At 46.8% G+C, this 24,877-nt stretch overlaps 1 protein-coding gene across 5 annotated transcripts in view; it reads right to left on the reverse strand.

Moving 5' to 3' along the window:
* The window catches only part of LOC109883481 (ankyrin repeat and sterile alpha motif domain-containing protein 1B), a 222,995-nt gene that overhangs the window by 132,244 nt on the left and 65,874 nt on the right, over positions 1-24,877 (reverse strand). For all 5 annotated transcript variants that reach the window (XM_031831464.1, XM_031831463.1, XM_031831465.1 and 2 more), the window contains exon 9: positions 14,930-15,072. In XM_031831464.1, coding sequence (XP_031687324.1) covers positions 14,930-15,072 — 143 coding nt within the window. The remainder of the gene's footprint in view (positions 1-14,929; positions 15,073-24,877) is intronic.

Below are 24,877 nucleotides of genomic sequence, written 5' to 3' on the forward strand. Positions count from 1 at the left end.
TGCCAATAAAGCCCCTTGAATTGAATTGAGAGCGAGAGAGAGAGTGTATATGTGCATGTGAGAGAGAGTGAGAAAATGTGTGTTAGTGTGTGTGTGTGTGTGTGTGTGTGTGTGTGTGTGTATGCGCACGTGTGTACAGTGTGTTATGCTTTTAATGTCATGCCCAATGGTGAAACCCATTATTTCCAGCAGACGCCAGGTGTGAGTGAGGAATTGTGTGTTAATGTATGGATAGTCATTATTCTAATTGGGCCTAGTGCAGGTTGGGAGATTCCAGGGTAAATTGATGGAGCTGGAAGTGTGTGTGTGTGTGTGTGTGTGTGTGTGTGTGTGTGTGTGTGTGTGTGTGTGTGTGTGTGTGTGTGTGTGTGTAGCCTCTCTGGGAACAAGGGAGGGAGTGGAAAGATATAATCTACACTAATGAATGGAAAAGAGCACATGGGAGATAAAATAATATTTTGATGGCATGTTCATTATTGCCATTTGCACACACTTCATTTTGTAAAGTTGTATCAGGGGAAGGAAACATCATTATTCAAATGACTCTAATGATTATATGTCCTGTCAGTATATTTCAATAATTAAGTACAGATTTGTTTTAAATCATTGTAAAGGAGGAAAATTCACTTGAGTTTCGTTTGAGTCGATTCTCTTTAATAAAGTGTATTTCTAAATAACCTTTCCTCTCGGCGTGCTTAAAGTCATTTAGTTTCCAAATCCAAAGGGGTTGCCTTAGCAACACAGCCACACAAAGCAGGAAATGACACAGCAAAAGGCCGTAACAGAACATTACAATATACAGTGCATTCGGAAAGTATTCATACCCCTTGACTTATTCCACATTGTGTTGTGTTACGGCCTGAATTCAAAATAGATTACATACTGTATTAAATTGTTCTCATCCATCTAAACACAATACCACATAATGACAAAGTGTAAACATGTTTTTTGATATTTTAGCAAATGTATTGAAAATTAAATACATAAATATCTGATTTACATAGGTACTCACGCCCGAGTCAATACTTTGTAGAAGCACCTTTGGCAGCGATTACAGCCGTGAGAAATGAAATGAACAGACGCCTCACAAGTCCTCAAATGGCAGCTTCATTAAATAGTACCCGCAAAACACCAGTCTCAACGTCAACAGTGTTGAGGCGACTCCGGGATGCTGGCCTTCTAGGCAGAGTTGCAAAGAAAAAGCCATATCTCAGACTGGCCAATAAAAATAAAATATTAAGATGGGCAAAAGAACACAGACACTGGACAGAGGAACTCTGCCTAGGAGGCCAGCTTCCCGGAGTCGCCTCTTCACTGTTTGACTGGTGTTTTGCGGGTACTATTTAATGAAGCTGCCATTTGCGGACTTGTTAGGCATCTGTTCATTTCATTTCTCAGAACAAGAATAGACTTGACAGATTTCAGAATAAATATCTTTGTTTCTGGACATTTTGAGCATGTAAACAAACCCACAAATGCTGATGCTCCAAATGCTCAACTAGTCTAAAGAAGGCCAGTTTTATTGCTTCTTTAATCAGAACAACAGTTTTCAGCTGTGCTGCCATAATTGCAAAAGGGTTTTCTAATGATGAATTAGCCTTTCAAAATTATAAACTACGATTTGCTAAAACAACGTGCCATTGGAACACAGGAGTGATTGGTTGCTGATAATGGGCCTCTATACACCTACGTAGATGTAAAAAATCTGCTGTTTCCAGCTACAACAATAGTAATTTACAACATTATCAATGTCTACACTGTATTTCTATTCAATTTGATGTTATTTTAATGGACAAAAAAACAAGCTTTTCTTTCAAAAACAAGGACATTTCTAAGTGACCCCAAACTGTTGAGCGGTAGTGTAACACCACTTTGACATTATGGGCTATTATGTGTACCGGTAGGCCAGTGACAAAACAATCTCAATTTAATCTAGACAACAAAATGGAGAAAAAGTCAAGGGGTATTAATACTTTCTGAAGACACACACACACACACACACACACACACACACACACACACACACACACACACTGCACTCTGACAGGATAGGTCAGCTGTCATTGAGCCTTGTCTGTACCAATCAGATATGAAGGGGGATATGCAAAGTGAATTCTTGAACAGCGGAGGAGAGAGAGTGTGGTGGACTTAGTGTTGGTTAGCATTAGCCTGGGAAAGTGTCGGTGAGGGGTGAAGGTAACGTTGGTTAGCACCTTAGCCTGGACCAGTCTGTGAGTGTTGGAGTTAGCATTCGTTAGCACTTTAGCCTGGACCAGTGTCTGTGAGTGGTGGAGTTCGCGTTGGTTAGCGTGTTAGCCTGGACCAGTCTGAGCATTGGAGTTAGCATTCGCTAACGCCTGGACCAGTCTCTGTTTGCTTTGGAGTAAGCATACATTTGGTTAACGTTAGCCTGGATCTGTTTCAGCAGCGGTGTACAGTCTCAACGCCCTAGGGCTTTGCCACCCTAATGGGTGTGAAATCAAAACCTTAATCAGTCAGACTCCCCACCCTCACACACTCACCCACCAATTATAAAAATGAGCTTAGCAAAATCAGAAGTCTTTCTCACAGTTACACAATCTAAAATGGTGCCTATTACCAGTCAGTTCTAGCTGATACAGTAGACAGCAGTGTGTTTCAGCTCCAATGTTCTAAAGGGACAATGGGCAGAGGCAGAGGCTGATTGGCTGGTACTAGGAGTGAAGTGACCTGGGTAATGGCAGGGCGGAGACGTTTCCTGTCGGCTCGTTAATAAGTACCTGGCAGAAGGTCACTCCACTATCCTCTCTCACTCTGCCGCTCTCTGTCACTCTCGCTCTCCCTGTCACTCTTACTCTCCCTCTTTCACTTTCTGTCAGTCACGCTGCCTACCTTGCAACTTCTCTTTCCTTAATATTTTTTTCCTCTAATTCTCTCTCTCACTGAAACTCCATTGCCCGCTCTCCCTCTCATCCACTATCTATCTCCCTCTCATCCACTATCTATCTCCCTCTCATCCACTATCTATCTCCCTCTCATCCACTATCTATCTCCATCTCATCCACTATCTATCTCCCTCTCATCCACTATCTATCTCCCTCTCATCCACTATCTATCTCCCTCTCATCCACTATCTATCTCCATCTCATCCACTATCTATCTCCCTCTCATCCACTATCTATCTCCCTCTCATCCACTATCTATCTCCCTCTCATCCACTATCTATCTCCCTCTCATCCACTATCTATCTCCATCTCATCCACTATCTATCTCCCTCTCATCCACTATCTATCTCCCTCTCATCCACTATCTATCTCCCTCTCATCCACTATCTATCTCCATCTCATCCACTATCTATCTCCCTCTCATCCACTATCTATCTCCCTCTCATCCACTATCTATCTCCATCTCATCCACTATCTATCTCCCTCTCATCCACTATCTATCTCCCTCTCACCCACTATCTATCTCCCTCTCACCCACTAACTATTCCCTCAACATCTCCCTCTCACCCACTATCTATCTCCCTCTCATCCACTATCTATCTCCCTCTCATCCACTATCTATCTCCATCTCATCCACTATCTATCTCCCTCTCATCCACTATCTATCTCCCTCTCATCCACTATCTATCTCCATCTCATCCACTATCTATCTCCCTCTCATCCACTATCTATCTCCCTCTCATCCACTATCTATCTCCCTCTCATCCACTATCTATCTCCCTCTCATCCACTATCTATCTCCCTCTCACCCACTATCTATCTCCCTCTCATCCACTATCTATCTCCCTCTCATCCACTATCTATCTCCCTCTCATCCACTATCTATCTCCCTCTCACCCACTATCTAGCTCCCTCTCATCCACTATCTATCTCCCTCTCATCCACTATCTATCTCCCTCTCACCCACTATCTATCTCCCTCTCACCCACTATCTATCTCCCTCTCACCCACTAACTATTCCCTCAACATCTCCCTCTCACCCACTATCCATCTCCCTCTCATCCACTATCTATCTCCCTCTCATCCACTATCTATCTCCATCTCATCCACTATCTATCTCCCTCTCATCCACTATCTATCTCCCTCTCACCCACTATCTATCTCCCTCTCACCCACTAACTATTCCCTCAACATCTCCCTCTCACCCACTATCTATCTCCCTCTCATCCACTATCTATCTCCCTCTCATCCACTATCTATCTCCATCTCATCCACTATCTATCTCCCTCTCACCCACTATCTATCTCCCTCTCACCCACTAACTATTCCCTCAACATCTCCCTCTCACCCACTATCTATCTCCCTCTCACCCACTATCTATCTCCCTCTCATCCACTATCTATCTCCCTCTCATCCACTATCTATCTCCCTCTCATCCACTATCTATCTCCCTCTCATCCACTATCTATCTCCATCTCATCCACTATCTATCTCCCTCTCATCCACTATCTATCTCCCTCTCACCCACTATCTATCTCCCTCTCACCCACTATCTATCTCCCTCTCACCCACTAACTATTCCCTCAACATCTCCCTCTCACCCACTATCTATCTCCCTCTCATCCACTATCTATCTCCCTCTCATCCACTATCTATCTCCATCTCATCCACTATCTATCTCCCTCTCATCCACTATCTATCTCCCTCTCATCCACTATCTATCTCCATCTCATCCACTATCTATCTCCCTCTCATCCACTATCTATCTCCCTCTCATCCACTATCTATCTCCCTCTCATCCACTATCTATCTCCCTCTCATCCACTATCTATCTCCCTCTCATCCACTATCTATCTCCCTCTCACCCACTATCTATCTCCCTCTCATCCACTATCTATCTCCCTCTCATCCACTATCTATCTCCCTCTCATCCACTATCTATCTCCCTCTCACCCACTATCTAGCTCCCTCTCATCCACTATCTATCTCCCTCTCATCCACTATCTATCTCCCTCTCACCCACTATCTATCTCCCTCTCACCCACTATCTATCTCCCTCTCACCCACTAACTATTCCCTCAACATCTCCCTCTCACCCACTATCCATCTCCCTCTAACCCACTATCCATCTCCCTCTCACCCACTATCTATCTCCCTCTCACCCACTATCTATCTCCCTCTCACCCACTATCTATCTCCCTCTCACCCACTATCTATCTCCCTCTCACCCACTATCTATCTCCCCCTCACCCACTATCTATCTCCCCCTCACCCACTATCTATCTCCCTCTCACCCACTATCTATCTCCCTCTCACCCACTATCCATCTCCCTCTCACCCACTATCTATCTCCCTCTCATCCACTATCCATCTCCCTCTCATCCACTATCCATCTCCCTCTCATCCACTATCCATCTCCCTCTCATCCACTATCCATCTCCCTCTCATCCACTATCCATCTCCCTCTCATCCACTCTCCATCTCCCTCTCATCCACTCTCCATCTCCCTCTCATCCACTCTCCATCTCCCTCTCATCCACTCTCCATCTCCCTCTCATCCACTCTCCATCTCCCTCTCATCTACTCTCCATCTCCCTCTCATCCACTCTCCATCTCCCTCTCATCCACTCTCCATCTCCCTCTCATCCACTATCTCCCTCAACATCTCCCTCAAATCCACTCTCATTCAACATCTCCCCTCCCCTCTCATCCACTACCTCTCATTTCACAGTCTTTCTCTTGTCTTTCCACTCTCCCTTCCACAATCTGCCGCCAAACCAAATAGAGATAATCACAGTTCATTGATCATGGTGTGTGTGTGTGTGTGTGTGTGTGTGTGTGTGTGTGTGTGTGTGTGTGTGTGTGTGTGTATGTGTGTGTGTGTGTGTGTGTATGTGTGTGTGTGTGTGTGTGTGAGCAGCACGGTCTGTAAACACAACCCCAGCGGATCAGTGATAGATGTTTTTTTTAAATGTTTTATTGAACCTTTATTTAACTAGGCAAGTCAGTTAAGAACCAATTCTTATTTACAATGGGGGCCTAAGAACAGTGGGTTAACTGCCTTGTTCAGGGGCAGAACGACAGATTTTTACCTTGTCAGCTTAGGGATTCGATCCAGCAACCATTTGGTTACTTGCCCAACACTCTAACCACTAGAATACCTGCTATGTCTAGTTGCCTACTAACAGGGGGTGGGTGCACATGTGTGTGTGGGTGTGGGTGCACATGTGTGTGTGGGTGCACATGTGTGTGTGGGTGTGGGTGCACATGTGTGTGTGGGTCTGGGTGCACATGTGTGTGTGGGTGCACATGTGTGTGGGTGTGGGTACACATGTGTGTGTGTGTGGGTGCACATGTGTGTGTGGGTGTGGGTGCACATGTGTGTGTGGGTGCACATGGGTGTGCGTGTGTGTGGGTGCACATGTGTGTGTGTGTGGGTGCACATGTGTGTGGGTGTGGGTGTACATGTGTGTGTGTGTGGGTGCACATGTGTGTGTGTGTGGGTGTACTTGTGTGTGTGTGTGTGTGTGCACATGTGTGTGGGTGTGGGTGCACATGTGTGTGGGTGCACATGTGTGTGTGTACATGTGTGTGGGTGCACATGTGTGTGGGTGTGGGTGCACATGTGTGTGTGGGTGTGGGTGCACATGTGTGTGGGTGTGGGTGCACATGTGTGTGTGGGTGTACATGTGTGTGTGTGTGGGTGTACATGTGTGTGTGTGTGGGTGTACATGTGTGTGTACACGTGTGTGTGTACATGTGTGTGTGTACATGTGCGTGGGTGTGGGTGTACATGTGTGTGTGTGGGTGTACATGTGTGTGGGTGCACATGTGTGTGTGTGTGTGGGTGTACATGTGTGTGGGTGCACATGTGTGTGGGTGTGGGTGTACATGTGTGTGGGTGTGGGTGTACATGTGTGTGGGTGTACATGTGTGTGGGTGTGGGTGTACATGTGTGTGGGTGTACATGTGTGTGGGTGTACATGTGTGTGGGTGCACATGTGTGTGGGTGCACATGTGTGTGGGTGTACATGTGTGTGGGTGTGGGTGCACATGTGTGTGTGTGTGGGTGCACATGTGTGTGTGTGGGGGTGCACATGTGTGTGGGTGTGGGTGCACATGTGTGTGGGTGTGGGTGCACATGTGTGTGGGTGTGGGTGCACATGTGTGTGTGTGTGGGTGCACATGTGTGTGTGTGGGTGCATGTGTGTGGGTGTGTGTGTGTGCACATGTCTGTGTGTGTGGGTGCACATGTGTGTGTGGGTGTGTGTGGGTGCACATGTGTGTGTGTGTGGGTGCACATGTGTGTGTGTGTGGGTGCACATGTGTGTGTGTGTGGGTGCACATGTGTGTGGGTGTACATGTGTGTGGGTGTGGGTGTACATGTGTGTGGGTGTGGGTGTACATGTGTGTGGGTGTACATGTGTGTGGGTGCACATGTGTGTGGGTGCACATGTGTGTGGGTGTACATGTGTGTGGGTGTGGGTGCACATGTGTGTGTGTGTGGGTGCACATGTGTGTGTGTGGGGGTGCACATGTGTGTGTGTGGGGGTGCACATGTGTGTGTGTGTGGGTGCACATGTGTGTGTGTGTGTGGGTGCACATGTGTGTGTGTGTGTGGGTGCACATGTGTGTGTGTGTGTGGGTGCACATGTGTGTGTGTGTGGGTGCACATGTGTGTGTGTGTGGGTGCACGTGTGTGTGTGTGTGTGTGAGTGCTCATGTGTGTGTGTGTGTGTGGGTGCACATGTGTGTGTGTGTGTGTGTGTGGGTGTACATGTGTGTGGGTGTACATGTGTGTGGGTGCACATGTGTGTGGGTGTGGGTGCACATGTGTGTGTGGGTGTGGGTGCACATGTGTGTGGGTGTGGGTGCACATGTGTGTGTGGGTGTACATGTGTGTGTGTGTGGGTGTACATGTGTGTGTGTGTGGGTGTACATGTGTGTGTACACGTGTGTGTGTACATGTGTGTGTGTACATGTGCGTGGGTGTGGGTGTACATGTGTGTGTGTGGGTGTACATGTGTGTGGGTGCACATGTGTGTGTGTGTGTGGGTGTACATGTGTGTGGGTGCACATGTGTGTGGGTGTGGGTGTACATGTGTGTGGGTGTGGGTGTACATGTGTGTGGGTGTACATGTGTGTGGGTGTACATGTGTGTGGGTGTGGGTGTACATGTGTGTGGGTGTACATGTGTGTGGGTGTACATGTGTGTGGGTGTACATGTGTGTGGGTGCACATGTGTGTGGGTGCACATGTGTGTGGGTGTACATGTGTGTGGGTGTGGGTGCACATGTGTGTGTGTGTGGGTGCACATGTGTGTGTGTGGGGGTGCACATGTGTGTGTGTGTGGGTGCACATGTGTGTGGGTGTGGGTGCACATGTGTGTGGGTGTGGGTGCACATGTGTGTGTGTGTGGGTGCACATGTGTGTGTGTGGGTGCATGTGTGTGGGTGTGTGTGTGTGCACATGTCTGTGTGTGTGGGTGCACATGTGTGTGTGGGTGTGTGTGGGTGCACATGTGTGTGTGTGTGGGTGCACATGTGTGTGTGTGTGGGTGCACATGTGTGTGTGTGTGGGTGCACATGTGTGTGGGTGTACATGTGTGTGGGTGTGGGTGTACATGTGTGTGGGTGTGGGTGTACATGTGTGTGGGTGTACATGTGTGTGGGTGCACATGTGTGTGGGTGCACATGTGTGTGGGTGTACATGTGTGTGGGTGTGGGTGCACATGTGTGTGTGTGTGGGTGCACATGTGTGTGTGTGGGGGTGCACATGTGTGTGTGTGGGGGTGCACATGTGTGTGTGTGTGTGGGTGCACATGTGTGTGTGTGTGTGGGTGCACATGTGTGTGTGTGTGTGGGTGCACATGTGTGTGTGTGTGTGGGTGCACATGTGTGTGTTGTGTGTGGGTGCACATGTGTGTGTGTGTGGGTGCACGTGTGTGTGTGTGTGTGTGAGTGCTCATGTGTGTGTGTGTGTGGGTGCACATGTGTGTGTGTGTGTGTGTGGGTGCACATGTGTGTGTGTGTGTGTGTGGGTGCACATGTGTGTGGGTGCACATGTGTGTGTGTGTGTGGGTGTACATGTGTGTGGGTGCACATGTGTGTGGGTGTGGGTGTACATGTGTGTGGGTGTGGGTGTACATGTGTGTGGGTGTACATGTGTGTGGGTGTACATGTGTGTGGGTGTGGGTGTACATGTGTGTGGGTGTACATGTGTGTGGGTGTACATGTGTGTGGGTGTACATGTGTGTGGGTGCACATGTGTGTGGGTGCACATGTGTGTGGGTGTACATGTGTGTGGGTGTGGGTGCACATGTGTGTGTGTGTGGGTGCACATGTGTGTGTGTGGGGGTGCACATGTGTGTGTGTGTGGGTGCACATGTGTGTGGGTGTGGGTGCACATGTGTGTGGGTGTGGGTGCACATGTGTGTGTGTGTGGGTGCACATGTGTGTGTGTGGGTGCATGTGTGTGGGTGTGTGTGTGTGCACATGTCTGTGTGTGTGGGTGCACATGTGTGTGTGGGTGTGTGTGGGTGCACATGTGTGTGTGTGTGGGTGCACATGTGTGTGTGTGTGGGTGCACATGTGTGTGTGTGTGGGTGCACATGTGTGTGGGTGTACATGTGTGTGGGTGTGGGTGTACATGTGTGTGGGTGTGGGTGTACATGTGTGTGGGTGTACATGTGTGTGGGTGCACATGTGTGTGGGTGCACATGTGTGTGGGTGTACATGTGTGTGGGTGTGGGTGCACATGTGTGTGTGTGTGGGTGCACATGTGTGTGTGTGGGGGTGCACATGTGTGTGTGTGGGGGTGCACATGTGTGTGTGTGTGTGGGTGCACATGTGTGTGTGTGTGTGGGTGCACATGTGTGTGTGTGTGTGGGTGCACATGTGTGTGTGTGTGTGGGTGCACATGTGTGTGTGTGTGTGGGTGCACATGTGTGTGTGTGTGGGTGCACGTGTGTGTGTGTGTGTGTGAGTGCTCATGTGTGTGTGTGTGTGGGTGCACATGTGTGTGTGTGTGTGTGTGGGTGCACATGTGTGTGTGTGTGTGTGTGGGTGCACATGTGTGTGTGTGTGTGGGTGCACATATGTGTGTGTGTGTGGGTGCACATGTGTGTGTGTGTGGGTGCACATGTGTGTGTGTGTGGGTGCACATGTGTGTGTGTGTGAGTGCACATGTGTGTGTGTGTGGGTGCACATGTGTGTGTGTGTGTGGGTGCACATGTGTGTGTGTGTGTGGGTGCACATGTGTGTGTGTGTGTGGGTGCACATGTGTGTGTGTGTGTGGGTGCACATGTGTGTGTGTGTGGGTGCACATGTGTGTGTGTGTGTGTGAGTGCACATGTGTGTGTGTGTGGGTGCACATGTGTGTGTGTGTGGGTGCACATGTGTTCGCCTGCTTGAAGGACAAAAGGGGAAACGGAGATGCTGAGACTGATTATATCAAATCACACACACAACCCCCCTCCACATGTTGTTACATTGATTAAATGTTTTTTTCCCTCATCAATCTACACACAATACCCCATAATGACAAAGCAAAAACAGGTTTTTCCAACATTTAGCTAATTATTTAACTTAAACATTACTTTGACATAAGGATTCAGACCCTTTAACTCAGTACTTTGTTGAAGCACCTTTGAAGTCGATTACAGCCTCGACTCTTCTTGAGTATGACGCTACAAGCCTGGCACAGCTGTATTTGGGGAGTTTCTCCCATTCTTCTCTGCAGATCCTCTCAAGCTCTGGCAGGTTGGATGGGGCGCGAGGCTACACAGCTATTGTCAGGTCTCCCCAGAGATGGTCGATCAGGTTCAAGTCCAGAATCTGGCTGGGTCACTCAAGGACATTCACAGACTTGTCCCAAAGCCACTACAGCATTGTCTTGGCTGTCTGCTGCCACCACCATGCTTCACAGTGGGATAGTATAGGCCAGCTGATGAGCGGTGCCCGGTTTCCTCCAGACGCTTGGCATTCAGGCCAAAGAGTTCAATCTTGGTTTCATTAGACCAGAGAATCTTGTTTCTCATGGTCTGAAAGTCCTTTTAGCAAATGGCCCTTCTCCCTCGATTGCTCAATTTGGGCGGGCGGCCAGCTCTAGGAAGAAAAAGTCTTGGTGATTCCAAATTTCTTCCATTTAAGAATGATGGAGGCCACTGTGTTCTTGGGGACCTTTAATGCTGCAGACATTTTTTGGTAGCCTTCCCCAGATCTGTGCCTCAACACAATCCTGTCTAGGAGCTCTACGGACAATTCCTTCGACCTCATGGCTTGATTTTTACTCTGACATGCACTGTCAACTGTGGTACCATATATAGACAGGTGTGTGCCTTTCCAAATCATGTCCAATCAATTGAATTTACCACAGGTGGACTCCAATCAAGTTGTAGAAATATCTCAAGGATGATCAATGGAAACAGGATCCACTCAACTGAACTCAACTGAACTCAATTTTCGAGTCTAATAGCAAAGGGTCTGAATACTTATGTCCATAAGGTATTTATGTTTTTATTTTTAATACATTTGCAAAAATGTCTAAAAAACTATTTTCACTTTGTAATTAAGGGGTATTATTGTGTGTAGATTGATGAGGGAAAAATGTATTTAATCCATTTTAGAATAAGGCTGTAACGCAACAAAATGTGGAAAAAGTTAAGGGGTCTGAATACTTTACGATGCCCCCTCTCCCATGAATACAGAGTGGCTTCAGTCAACGACAGCTTTTCAAATTCAATAACATTTTATTTATTAGTCACATGCGCCGAATACAACAAGTGAAGACCTTACAGTGAAATGCTTACTTACGAGCCCCTAACCAACAATGCAGTTTAAAAAAAACGTATGGATAAGAATAAGAGATAAAAGTAACAAGTAATTAAAGAGCAGCAGTAAAATAACAATAGCGAGACTATATACAGGTGGGGTACTGCTACAGAGTCAATGTGCGGGGACACCGGTTAGTTGAGGTAATATGTACACGTAGGTAGAGTTATTAAAGTGACTATGCATAGATGACGACAGATATTAGCAGTGGTGTAAAGAGGGGGGGGGCACTGCAAATAGTCTGGGTAGCCATTTCAAATCAAATCAATTCAAGAGTCTTATGGCTTGGGGGTAGAAGCTGTTTAGAAGCCTTTTGGACCTAGACTTGGCGCTCCCGTACCGCAGTTGCAGTTGCCATACCAGGCAGTGATGCAACCATGCTCTTGATGGTGCAGCTGTATAACCTTTTGAGGATCTGAGGACCCATGCCAAATCTTTTCAGTCTCCTGAGGGGGAATAGGTTTTGTTGTGCCCTCTTCACACCGTGCCCTCTTATCTGCATACCATGCTTCTACATCCACTCAACCTCTCTATGTCACCTATATCTACGTCTAATCCATAGTATGCACAGGCAGACAGGCAAGTCTGCCTTATCAACACTCTTCCATGTGTCTGTTTGTTTGAGATGGGGAGCGTGTGCGTGTTCACACGTTTGTGTGTAACTGTGTTATCTCCAATACATCCAGTTAAAACCAGTGACTCATCTGGACATGGTAGATCACTGGAGCTGGAGAGAGAGACTGGCAGCACCACGGGAGATAGAAGACTAAGGTTTATCAGGGAAATGTCTCAAGGAAGGCGTCAAAGGTCTACATACATGTATGCGAACACACACACACACACAAGGTCTCAATGTCCCTGATAACCAGCCCATGCTATCTGTGCATCACCAGTGTGTTTGGAGAGAGAGAAGACATCAAACCGTCTGAGAAATTAACCAGAGGGGAGGGAGGGTGAAAAGGACAGAACGAGAGATTGGGATGGAGGAGTAGTCAGGTAACTCGAGATCCAAGGGGTTATCCGACGTTGTAAATTGCTCCCAAGGATGAACCAGACTTGTGAAGGTCTAGAATTTTTTTCTGAGGTCTTGGCTGATTTCTTTTGATTTCCACATGATGTCAAGCAAAGAGGCACTGAGTTTGAAGGTAGACATTGAAATACATCCACAGGTACACCTCCAATTGACTCAAATTATGTCAATTAGCCTATCACAAGCTTCTAAAGCCATGACATCATTTTCTGGAATTTTCCAAGCTGTTTAAAGGCACAGTCAACTTAGTGTATGTAAACTTCTGACCCACTGGAATTGTAATACAGTGAATTATAAGTGAAATAAATCTGTCTGTAAACAATTGTTGGAAAAATTACTTGTGTCATGCACAAAGTAGATGTCCTAACCGACTTGCCAAAACTATAGTTTGTTAACAAGAAGTTTGTGGAGTGGTTGAAAAACTAGTTTTAATGACTCCAACCTAAGTGTATGTAAACTTCCGACTTCAACTGTATATGTGTGTGTGTATATATATGTGTGTGTATGTGTGTAGACTAGTTCTATGTGATTGTCTGGTAAACAACCCCACCCCTACCACTGTCTCCCCAACCATGAGGTGTGTCATGTGTTCACTTTATCACTTTACACACACACAAACAAACAACACACACACCACACACCACACACACACACACACACACACACACACACACACACACACACACGGCTTAGCAGTGAAGACAGACATTTAGCCAGTGGGGTGTAGGAACAGCGGTCCGGCCTCAAGTCTTCAGATCATTGAGATGATAGCACCCCTGACAAAGACTTCCAGACAGACACCACACACATCTCCCCTCTTTATCTTCTCATCCCTTTGTCACATCCCTCCTTTTTTCTGCTCCTGTCTTCTCCCGTCAGAGATCAAGAGCTTTAGGGGATCTAACATGGCCAGACGGCAGAACAGATCAGAAAGGACAATAAAGAACGACGAGAACAAAAGGTATTCACATCGACATGAGCCGATACCCTGGTGATGATCGGACAAAATCCCCCTAGATACTGATCTAATGTCTGTTTTTCTGTTCCCTCCCTTATGGTTACAAATGGAATATAGGGAGGGTAAGCTGATCCTAGATCTGTCCCCAAGGGCACCAGTTTATATTTATTTAACGAGGCAAGTCAGTTAAGAACAAATTCTTATTTACAATGACGGCCTACCCCGGCAAAACCCGGACGACGCTGTGCCAATTGTGCGCCGCCCTATGGGACTACCAATCATGGCCGGTTGTGATACAGCCTGTGTTAAAGCTCTATTGACTACACAGACTGTATTCCACAACAAATGAGCCAGAGGGAGCAATGATATGAAAATAAATAAAGTCTCAAGAATGAATAATGGAATCTAATACTCTAGCTTGTTATTAGGCTGGTGCATATTCTGCTCTTTAACTGTGTATTTCACTCTGAGAACACACAGCAGTAGCAGGGAATGCCTGCTAAATATAAATATGCAAATGTAAAACATTTCAAATAGACAATGTGTGCATGTTGGGGTCGTGGGGGGTAAATGTGTGCATGTTGGGGTCGTGGGGGGTAAATGTGTGCATGTTGGGGTCGTGGGGGGTAAATGTGTGTTGGTGAGAGAGGTAGATATTGAAACCTGCTGCAGCAAACATAATCCCCTGTCTTCAACAAGCCAGGCGCCAAGTATTCCTTCACACTACAATGGTGTGTGTGTGATACTAGCATCACACTGCACTGACAAAACGAGGAGAGAGAAAGAGAGATGAGAGATACAGAGAGAGTGAAAGAGAGAGTTAAAAAGAGAGAGAAATACAGAGAGAGAGAGAAAGAGAAAGAAAAAGAGAGAGATACAAAGAGAGGGAGAAAGCAAGAGAGAGGTTGTCATTGCGACATGATACATTGAATAAAAACATTGCTGTTCTAGAACTGCATATTCTTCCAATGTGAAAGACCTATTACCTTCTGAGAGGTCACACCTATTACCTTCTGCTAAGATCACTTTAGAGGTCACAGCTATTTGTAGTCCCACATCCCTACACAGCTTCACTCCATCAAATGCACCATTCACCGTGTGTGTGTGTGTGTGTGTGTGTGTGTGTGTGTGTGTGTGTGTGTGTGTGTGTGTGTGTGTGGGGGGGGGGTTACATTATGTGTCTCACCTGTGGGCGGATGACTCTGTCAATGCTCTTCAGGGCAGTGTCTGGGGAGGGGGGAGAGCAGTCTGGAGTAGGCCCAGTTGGTGAGGAGCTGTTCCTATGGTTACACAGCTCCGGCTCAGTCACCGTTACCTGGGGAGAGTGGCCTTGAAAGAGAGAGAGAAAGGGAGAGAGGGGGGTGGAGCGAGAGGCAAGAGAAGGGGGGGTAGATTTAATTAAGCCTGGATCAAATGAAGAGCAATCCAAACAGAGAGACAGAACAGCAGGTATCCATGGAGGGTCAAGGCTGAAATCCAAACAGAGAGACAGAACAGCAGGTATCCATGGAGGGTCAAGGCTGCAATCCAAACAGAGAGACAGAACAGCAGGTATCCATGGAGGTCAAGGCTGCAATCCAAACAGAGAGACAGAACAGCAGGTATCCATGGAGGGTCAAGGCTGCAATCCAAACAGAGAGACAGAACAGCAGGTATCCATGGAGGTCAAGGCTGCAATCCAAACAGAGAGACAGAACAGCAGGTATCCATGGAGGTCAAGGCTGCAATCCAAACAGAGAGACAGAACAGCAGGTATCCATGGAGGGTCAAGGCTGCAATCCAAACAGAGAGACAGAACAGCAGGTATCCATGGAGGTCAAGGCTGCAATCCAAACAGAGAGACAGAACAGCAGGTATCCATGGAGGGTCAAGGCTGCAATCCAAACAGAGAGACAGAACAGCAGGTATCCATGGAGGTCAAGGCTGCAATCCAAACAGAGAGACAGAACAGCAGGTATCCATGGAGGGTCAAGGCTGCAATCCAAACAGAGAGACAGAACAGCAGGTATCCATGGGGGTCAAGGCTGCAATCCAAACAGAGAGACAGAACAGCAGGTATCCATGGAGGTCAAGGCTGCAATCCAAACAGAGAGACAGAACAGCAGGTATCCATGGAGGGTCAAGGCTGCAATCCAAACAGAGAGACAGAACAGCAGGTATCCATGGAGGGTCAAGGCTGCAATCCAAACAGAGAGACAGAACAGCAGGTATCCATGGAGGTCAAGGCTGCAATCCAAACAGAGAGACAGAACAGCAGGTATCCATGGAGGGTCAAGGCTGCAATCCAAACAGAGAGACAGAACAGCAGGTATCCATGGAGGTCAAGGCTGCAATCCAAACAGAGAGACAGAACAGCAGGTATCCATGGAGGGTCAAGGCTGCAATCCAAACAGAGAGACAGAACAGCAGGTATCCATGGGGGTCAAGGCTGCAATCCAAACAGAGAGACAGAACAGCAGTTATCCATGGAGGTCAAGGCTGCAATCCAAACAGAGAGACAGAACAGCAGGTATCCATGGAGGGTCAAGGCTGCAATCCAAACAGAGAGACAGAACAGCAGGTATCCATGGAGGGTCAAGGCTGCAATCCAAACAGAGAGACAGAACAGCAGGTATCCATGGAGGTCAAGGCTGCAATCCAAACAGAGAGACAGAACAGCAGGTATCCATGGAGGGTCAAGGCTGCAATCCAAACAGAGAGACAGAACAGCAGGTATCCATGGAGGTCAAGGCTGCAATCCAAACAGAGAGACAGAACAGCAGGTATCCATGGAGGGTCAAGGCTGCAATCCAAACAGAGAGACAGAACAGCAGGTATCCATGGGGGTCAAGGCTGCAATCCAAACAGAGAGACAGAACAGCAGGTATCCATGGAGGGTCAAGGCTGCAATCCAAACAGAGAGACAGAACAGCAGGTATCCATGGAGGGTCAAGGCTGCAATCCAAACAGAGAGACAGAACAGCAGGTATCCATGGGGGTCAAGGCTGCAATCCATTTCCACTGGAGTTCGTTCAGATGTGAACCTCCGATGTGGCAGCTGCCATGTGCGCTCAAATGGCCAACCAACTGAGCACATCTTTCTGTCTTAACTGTCTCTCTCTCTCACACACACACACACACACACACACACACACACACACACACACACACACACACACACACACACACACACACACACACACACACACACACACACACACACACACACACACACACACACACACACACACACATCCATGGAGGTCAAGGCTGCAATCCAAACAAAGAGACAGAACAGCAGGTATCCATGGAGGGTCAAGGCTGCAATCCAAAAAGAGAGACAGAACAGCAGGTATCCATGGAGGTCAAGGCTGCAATCCAAACAGAGAGACAGAACAGCAGGTATCCATGGAGGGTCAAGGCTGCAATCCAAACAGAGAGACAGAACAGCAGGTATCCATGGGGGTCAAGGCTGCAATCCAAACAGAGAGACAGAACAGCAGGTATCCATGGAGGTCAAGGCTGCAATCCAAACAGAGAGACAGAACAGCAGGTATCCATGGAGGGTCAAGGCTGCAATCCAAACAGAGAGACAGAACAGCAGGTATCCATGGAGGGTCAAGGCTGCAATCCAAACAGAGAGACAGAACAGCAGGTATCCATGGAGGGTCAAGGCTGCAATCCAAACAGAGAGACAGAACAGCAGGTATCCATGGGGGTCAAGGCTGCAATCCATTTCCACTGGAGTTCGTTCAGATGTGAACCTCCGATGTGGCAGCTGCCATGTGCGCTCAAATGGCCAACCAACTGAGCACATCTTTCTGTCTTAACTGTCTCTCTCTCTCTCTCTCACACACACACACACACACACACACACACACACACACACACACACACACACACACACACACACCTCTGAAGGAGTGAGAGAGGAAAGAGTGGCCTGGCGAGGACCCAGATGTCAGAGTTGATTTCCCCAGTGTGTGATCAGTTAGGGAGAAAATAAGAAACAGAGGGAGGAGAGGAAAGAGGGAGGAGAGGAAAGAGGAAGGAGAGGGAGGAGAGGAAAGAGGGAGGAGAGGGAGGAGAGGAAAGAGGGAGGAGAGGGAGGAGAGGAAAGAGGGAGGAGAGGAAAGAGGGAGGAGAGGGAGGAGAGGAAAGAGGGAGGAGAGGGAGGAGAGGAAAGAGGGAGGAGAGGGAGGAGAGGAAAGAGGGAGGAGAGGAAAGAGGGAGGAGAGGGAGGAGAGGAAAGAGGGAGGAGAGGGAGGAGAGGAAAGAGGGAGGAGAGGAAAGAGGGAGGAGAGGGAGGAGAGGAAAGAGGGAGGAGAGGAAAGAGGGAGGAGAGGGAGGAGAGGAAAGAGGGAGGAGAGGGAGGAGAGGAAAGAGGGAGGAGAGGAAAGAGGGAGGAGAGGGAGGAGAGGAAAGAGGGAGGAGAGGAAGGAGGGAGGAGAGGGAGTACCTCTCCTCCCTCTCCAACCCTGTACCTGGAGAACTACAGTCCTGTAGGTTTTAACTCCAACCCTGTTCCTGGAGAGCTACAGTCCTGTAGGTTTTAACTCCAACCCTGTACCTGGAGAGCTACAGTCCTGTAGGTTTTAACTCCAACCCTGTACCTGGAGAGCTACAGTCCTGTAGGTTTTAACTCCAACCCTGTTCCTGGAGAGCTACAGTCCTGTAGGTTTTAACTCCAACCCTGTATCTGGAGAGCTACAGTCCTGTAGGTTTTAACTCCAACCCTGTACCTGGAGAGCTACAGTCCTGTAGGTTTTAACTCCAACCCTGTTCCTGGAGAGCTACAGTCCTGTAGGTTTTAACTCCAACCCTGTTCCTGTAGAGCTACAGTCCTGTAGGTTTTACTCCAACCCTGTTCCTGGAGAGCTACAGTCCTGTAGGTTTGAACTCCAACCCTGTTCCTGTAGAGCTACAGTCCTGTAGGTTTTAACTCCAACCCTGTTCCTGGAGAGCTACAGTCCTGTAGGTTTTAACTCCAACCCTGTTCCTGGAGAGCTGTACAGTCCTATAGGTTTTAACTCCAACTCTGTTCCTGGAGAGCTACAGTCCTGTAGGTTTTTAACTCTAACTCTGTTCCTGGAGAGCTACAGTCCTGTAGGTTTTTAACTCTAACTCTGTTCCTGGAGAGCTACAGTCCTGTAGGTTTTTAACTCTAACTCTGTTCCTGGAGAGCTACAGTCCTGTAGGTTTTTAACTATAACTCTGTTCCTGGAGAGCTGTACAGTCCTGTAGGTTTTTAACTCTAACTCTGTTCCTGGAGAGCTACAGTCCTGTAGGTTTTTAACTATAACTCTGTTCCTGGAGAGCTACAGTCCTGTAGGTTTTTAACTCTAACTCTGTTCCTGGAGAGCTACAGTCCTGTAGGTTTTTAACTCTAACTCTGTTCCTGGAGAGCTACAGTCCTGTAGGTTTTAACTCCAACCCTGTTCCTGGAGAGCTACAGTCCTGTAGGTTTTTAACTCTAACTCTGTTCCTAGAGAGCTACAGTCCTGTAGGTTTTTAACTCTAACTCTGTTCCTGGAGAGCTACAGTCCTGTAGGTTTGAACTCCAACTCTAATCTAGAGCATATAATAATGAGCTGGTTGATAACCTGAATCAGGTCAGTTACAACAACTGGGGTTGGAGCAAAAACTTACAGGAGAGCAGCTCTCCATCAACAGGGTTGTAGAGCCATGTCCTAACGTACTGCACAGGTTGACTGCAGGTATTTACTTAAAAAGTAGCGACAAATATATAACATCAAATAACATTTTATTGGTTGCATACACATATTTAGCAGATGTTATTGCGGGTGTAGTGAAATGCTTATTATTCAAATATAAACTCAGCAAAAAAAGAAATGTCCTCTCACTGTCAACTGCGTTTATTTTCAGCAAACTTAACATGTGTAAATATTTGTATGAAAATAACAAGATTCAACAACTGAGACATAAACTGAACAAGTTCCACAGACATGTGACTAACAGAAATTGAATAATGTGTTCCTGAACAAAGGGGGGGGGGGGGGGGGGGGGGTCAAAATCAAAAGTAACAGTCAGTATCTGGTGTGGCCACCAGCTGCATTAAGTACTGCAGTGCATCTCCTCCTCATGGATATTTGGATTTTTACGAATTATCTTTGAAAGACAGGGTCCTGAAAAAGGGATGCTTCTTTTTTTGCTGAGTTTATATTGAAATGTATTCAAAAAATTATAAGAAATTGTTTCAATAGTATTGATGGTATTGAAAAGCTCAAATCTGGACATCGAAGCCAGTTCCACTGCGTTTTTTTCATTGTTCCCCTCTAATCAGGGACTGATGTAGAACAGGGACACCATTAATGTATCAGGTAGAACAGAAAGCCAGTAGGCTCTGGACCGGTGGTAAGTGTTGAATACCCCTGGTACATACAGTATACCATCCAAACCTATCTGGGAGGAAGTAAGTGTTTGTATGAGAAGATGGGTAGAGAGACAGAGATAAACAGGGGGGGGGGGGATCAGAGGGATAAATATAGACCGATATGGTATTTTCTATTTTCTTGTAGAGAAAATAAGCCTGTCAGCACTGATGATTGAGGTGAGGGTGTGTGTGTGTGTCACAAAGACAGTCTGAGGGAGGTAGTTGATGGGAGAGGTAGCGAGAGGTAGAGAAAGAGCGGGCTATATAAGATAGAGAGATACAGCAGAGAGAGGAACGAGAGGGAGGAAGAAAGTGTTTGTATGAGAGGGAGAAGATAGGTAGAGAGACAGAGAAAGGGGGAGACAGAGAGAAACAGAGAGAGAGAGAAGATAGGTAGAGAGACAGAGAAAGGGGGAGAGAGAGAAACAGAGAGAGAGAGAAGATAGGTAGAGAGATAGAGAAAGGGGGAGACAGAGAAAGGGGGAGACAGAGAGAAAGAGAGAGAGAGAAGATAGGTAGAGAGATAGAGAAAGGGGGAGACAGAGAGAAAGAGAGAGAGAGAAGATAGGTAGAGAGATAGAGAAAGGGGGAGACAGAGAAAGGGGGAGACAGAGAGAAACAGAGAGAGGGAGAAGATAGGTAGAGATACAGAGAAAGGGGGAGACAGAGAAAGGGGGAGACAGAGAGAAACAGAGAGAGAGAGAGAAGATAGGTAGAGAGACAGAAAAAGGGGGAGACAGACAAAGGGGGAGCCAGAGAGAAGCAGAGAGAGAGAGAGAGAGAGAGAGGGGCAATCAGAGGTGTAAATATAGACAGATATGGTATTTTTCTGTAGAGTAAATAAGCCTGTCAGCACTGATGATTGGTGAGAGGGTGTGTGTGTGTGTGTGTGTGTGTGTGTGTGTGTGTGTGTGTGTGTGTGTGTGTGTGTGTGTGTGTGTGTTACAAAGACCGTCTGTGTGTTAGCAGCACAGACAGACCAGTATGTGTTCATAGGCCAGACCAGCTGTACAGCTAGTTAAAGCAGGCATGCAGTACAGCAGGGTAATCCCAACTGGCGGCCAGCGGGCCGAATTTGGCCCCCGGGTGATTTTATTTGCTCCCCCCCCCAAGATTTATGCGCAAAATGTTACTTGTTAGACATAACATAAAAAGACCAGCAAATCAGCTCATAGTGATTTTAATTTAGGAAATCTGTTACAAAGTATTCCCACGCATAATATGTGACTGTATACAACTCTAATCACGTTTAGAAATGATTATGTTTTAGTCAAATATTACATCTGTTTGGGCTTCTTGCAGTCTACAAATGATTTATAATTATGTTCCGGCCACTCGACCATCCGCTCAAGAAAAAATATGCCGTGGCTGAATCTAGTGGGTGATCCCTGCTGTACAGTATGTACTGGTGGGATATTATCCTGGGGCTATATAGGGTGTGTAGGTATGTACTGGTGGGATATTATCCTGGGGCTATATAGGATGTGTAGGTATGTACTGGTGGGATATTATCCTGGGGCTATATAGGGTGTGTGTGTGTGTACAGTATGTACTGGTGGGATATTATCCTGGGGTTATATAGGGTGTGTGTGTATGTACAGTATGTACTGGTGGGATATTATCCTGGGGCTATATAGGGTGTGTGTGTATGTACAGTATGTACTGGTGGGATATTATCCTGGGGCTATATAGGGTGTGTGTGTATGTACAGTATGTACTGGTGGGATATTATCCTGGGGCTATATAGGGTGTGTGTGTATGTACAGTATGTACTGGTGGGATATTATCCTGGGGCTATATAGGGTGTGTGTGTGTGTATGTACAGTATGTACTGGTGGGATATTATCCTGTGGCTTTATAGGATGTGTGTGTATGTACAGTATGTACTGGTGGGATATTATCCTGGGGCTATATAGGGTGTGTATGTATATACAGTATGTACTGGTGGGATATTATCCTGGGGCTATATAGTGTGTGTGTGTGTGTGTGTGTGTGTGTGTGTGTGTGTGTGTGTGTGTGTGTGTGTGTGTGTGTGTGTGTGTGTGTGTGTGTGTGCATGTACAGTATGTGTGTGTTTGTTTGGGTTTATGCGCGTGTTTGGGTTAATGCGTGTGTGTACAGCTCACATGCTCCCAATGCCATACCCCATTAACCAATTACAGTTAAGCTCCCACTACTGTGTTGCAGAATGCACCAATTACAGTTAAGCTCCCACTACTGTGTCGCAGAATGCACCAATTACAGTTAAGATCCCACTATATCATGTCGCAGAATGCACCAATTACAGTTAAGCTCCCACTACTGTGTCGCAGAATACACCAATTACAGTTAAGCTCCCACTACTGTGTCGCAGAATGCACCAATTACAGTTAAGCTCCCACTATCATGTCGCAGAATGCACCAATTACAGTTACACTCCCACTACTGTGTTGCAGAATACACCAATTACAGTTAAGCTCCCACTACTGTGTTGCAGAATGCACCAATTACAGTTAAGCTCCCACTATCATGTCGCAGAATGCACCAATTGCAGTTAAGCTCCCACTACTGTGTTGCAGAATACACCAATTACAGTTAAGCTCCCACTACTGTGTCACAGAATGCACCAATTACAGTTAAGCTCCCACTATCATGTCGCAGAATGCACCAATTACAGTTAAGCTCCCACTATCATGTCGCAGAATGCACCAATTACAGTTAAGCTCCCACTACTGTGTTGCAGAATACACCAATTACAGTTAAGCTCCCACTACTGTGTTGCAGAATACACCAATTACAGTTAAGCTCCCACTATCATGTCGCAGAATGCACCAATTACAGTTAAGCTCCCACTATCATGTCGCAGAATGCACCAATTACAGTTAAGCTCCCACTACTGTGTCGCAGAATGCACCAATTACAGTTAAGCTCACCCTATCATGTCGCAGAATGCACCAATTACAGTTAAGCCCCACTACTGTGTTGCAGAATACACCAATTACAGTTAAGCTCCCACTACTGTGTCGCAGAATGCACCAATTACAGTTAAGCCCCACTACTGTGTTGCAGAATACACCAATTACAGTTAAGCTCCCACTACTGTGTCGCAGAATGCACCAATTACAGTTAAGCTCCCACTACTGTGTCACAGAATGCACCAATTACAGTTAAGCTCCCACTACTGTGTCGCAGAATACACCAATTACAGTTAAGCTCCCACTACTGTGTCGCAGAATGCACCAATTACAGTTAAGCTCCCACTACTGTGTTGCAGAATGCACCAATTACAGTTAAGCTCCCACTACTGTGTCGCAGAATGCACCAATTACAGTTAAGCTCCCACTACTGTGTCGCAGAATACACCAATTACAGTTAAGCTCCCACTACTGTGTCGCAGAATACACCAATTACAGTTAAGCTCCCACTACTGTGTAGCAGAATGCACCAATTACAGTTAAGCTCCCACTACTGTGTCGCAGAATGCACCAATTACAGTTAAGCTCCCACTACTGTGTCGCAGAATACACCAATTACAGTTAAGCTCCCACTACTGTGTCACAGAATGCACCAATTACAGTTAAGCTCCCACTACTGTGTCGCAGAATGCACCAATTACAGTTAAGCTCCCACTACTGTGTCGCAGAATACACCAATTACAGCTAAGCTCCCACTACTGTGTCGCAGAATGCACCAATTACAGTTAAGCTCCCACTACTGTGTCGCAGAATGCACCAATTACAGTTAAGCTCCCACTACTGTGTCGCAGAATGCACCAATTCCAGTTCAGCTCCCACTATCATGTCGCAGAATGCACCAATTACAGTTAAGCTCCCACTACTGTGTCGCAGAATGCACCAATTACAGTTAAGCTCCCACTACTGTGTCGCAGAATGCACCAATTACAGTTCAGCTCCCACTATCATGTCGCAGAATGCACCAATTACAGTTAAGCTCCCACTACTGTGTCGCAGAATACACCAATTACAGTTAAGCTCCCACTACTGTGTCGCAGAATGCACCAATTACAGTTAAGCTCCCACTACTCAACGCTACATCTCATACAGGATTGTCCTTTAGTGTCGAATGTGCAACAAAACAACATGCTACTTTGAAACAGCTATGGTACACACACGGAATAGGCTTGAGAACCTCCAGCCGGGCAGGAGGAGCCCGGATACTTCACACCCAGGGAAAGAGCATCCAAACTGGGCTTCCAGAGAGCGAAACCCCCTCTCTCTAGAACTATCCTAACACAGCTTGACACGACACAGCAAAACAAAAGCTTGCACCACAACTGGGTACCTGACAAAACGCTCACACACACACAAACACACACACCCACACACACACACACACACACACACACACACACACACACACACACACACACACACACACACACACACACTTTTCTCTGTCTTTATCGGTGTGTCCACGCTTGAACTTTAACCTATGAAACTTCTGAGCCTCAGATCTGAAAGAGCGTTTACGAACATGAAATCTTGTGCAATTCTAACAGCCCATAATTTGGAGGGGGTGATTCTAGTCATTTGATGTTCAGCTGTCTGTGGATCAATAGGCCCAGAACTTTCACAACTTTCAGCTCAATGCCACTATCATAGCAATCTAAAACCATTTCAGAGATGTGCTATCTTGCTCTAGTGATACCGCACCATAGCTATCGAAAACAATTTCATTTGATGGCTATTATCTTGGCCTTTTTCATATCACAGATCAGTGGTTCTCAGACGGATTTGGAAGTTTTCTTGTGAGTAACCTAGT

The sequence above is a fragment of the Oncorhynchus kisutch genome, linkage group LG9, assembly GCF_002021735.2.
Source record: "Oncorhynchus kisutch isolate 150728-3 linkage group LG9, Okis_V2, whole genome shotgun sequence".
In the NCBI taxonomy this organism is placed as follows: Eukaryota; Metazoa; Chordata; class Actinopteri; order Salmoniformes; family Salmonidae; genus Oncorhynchus; species Oncorhynchus kisutch.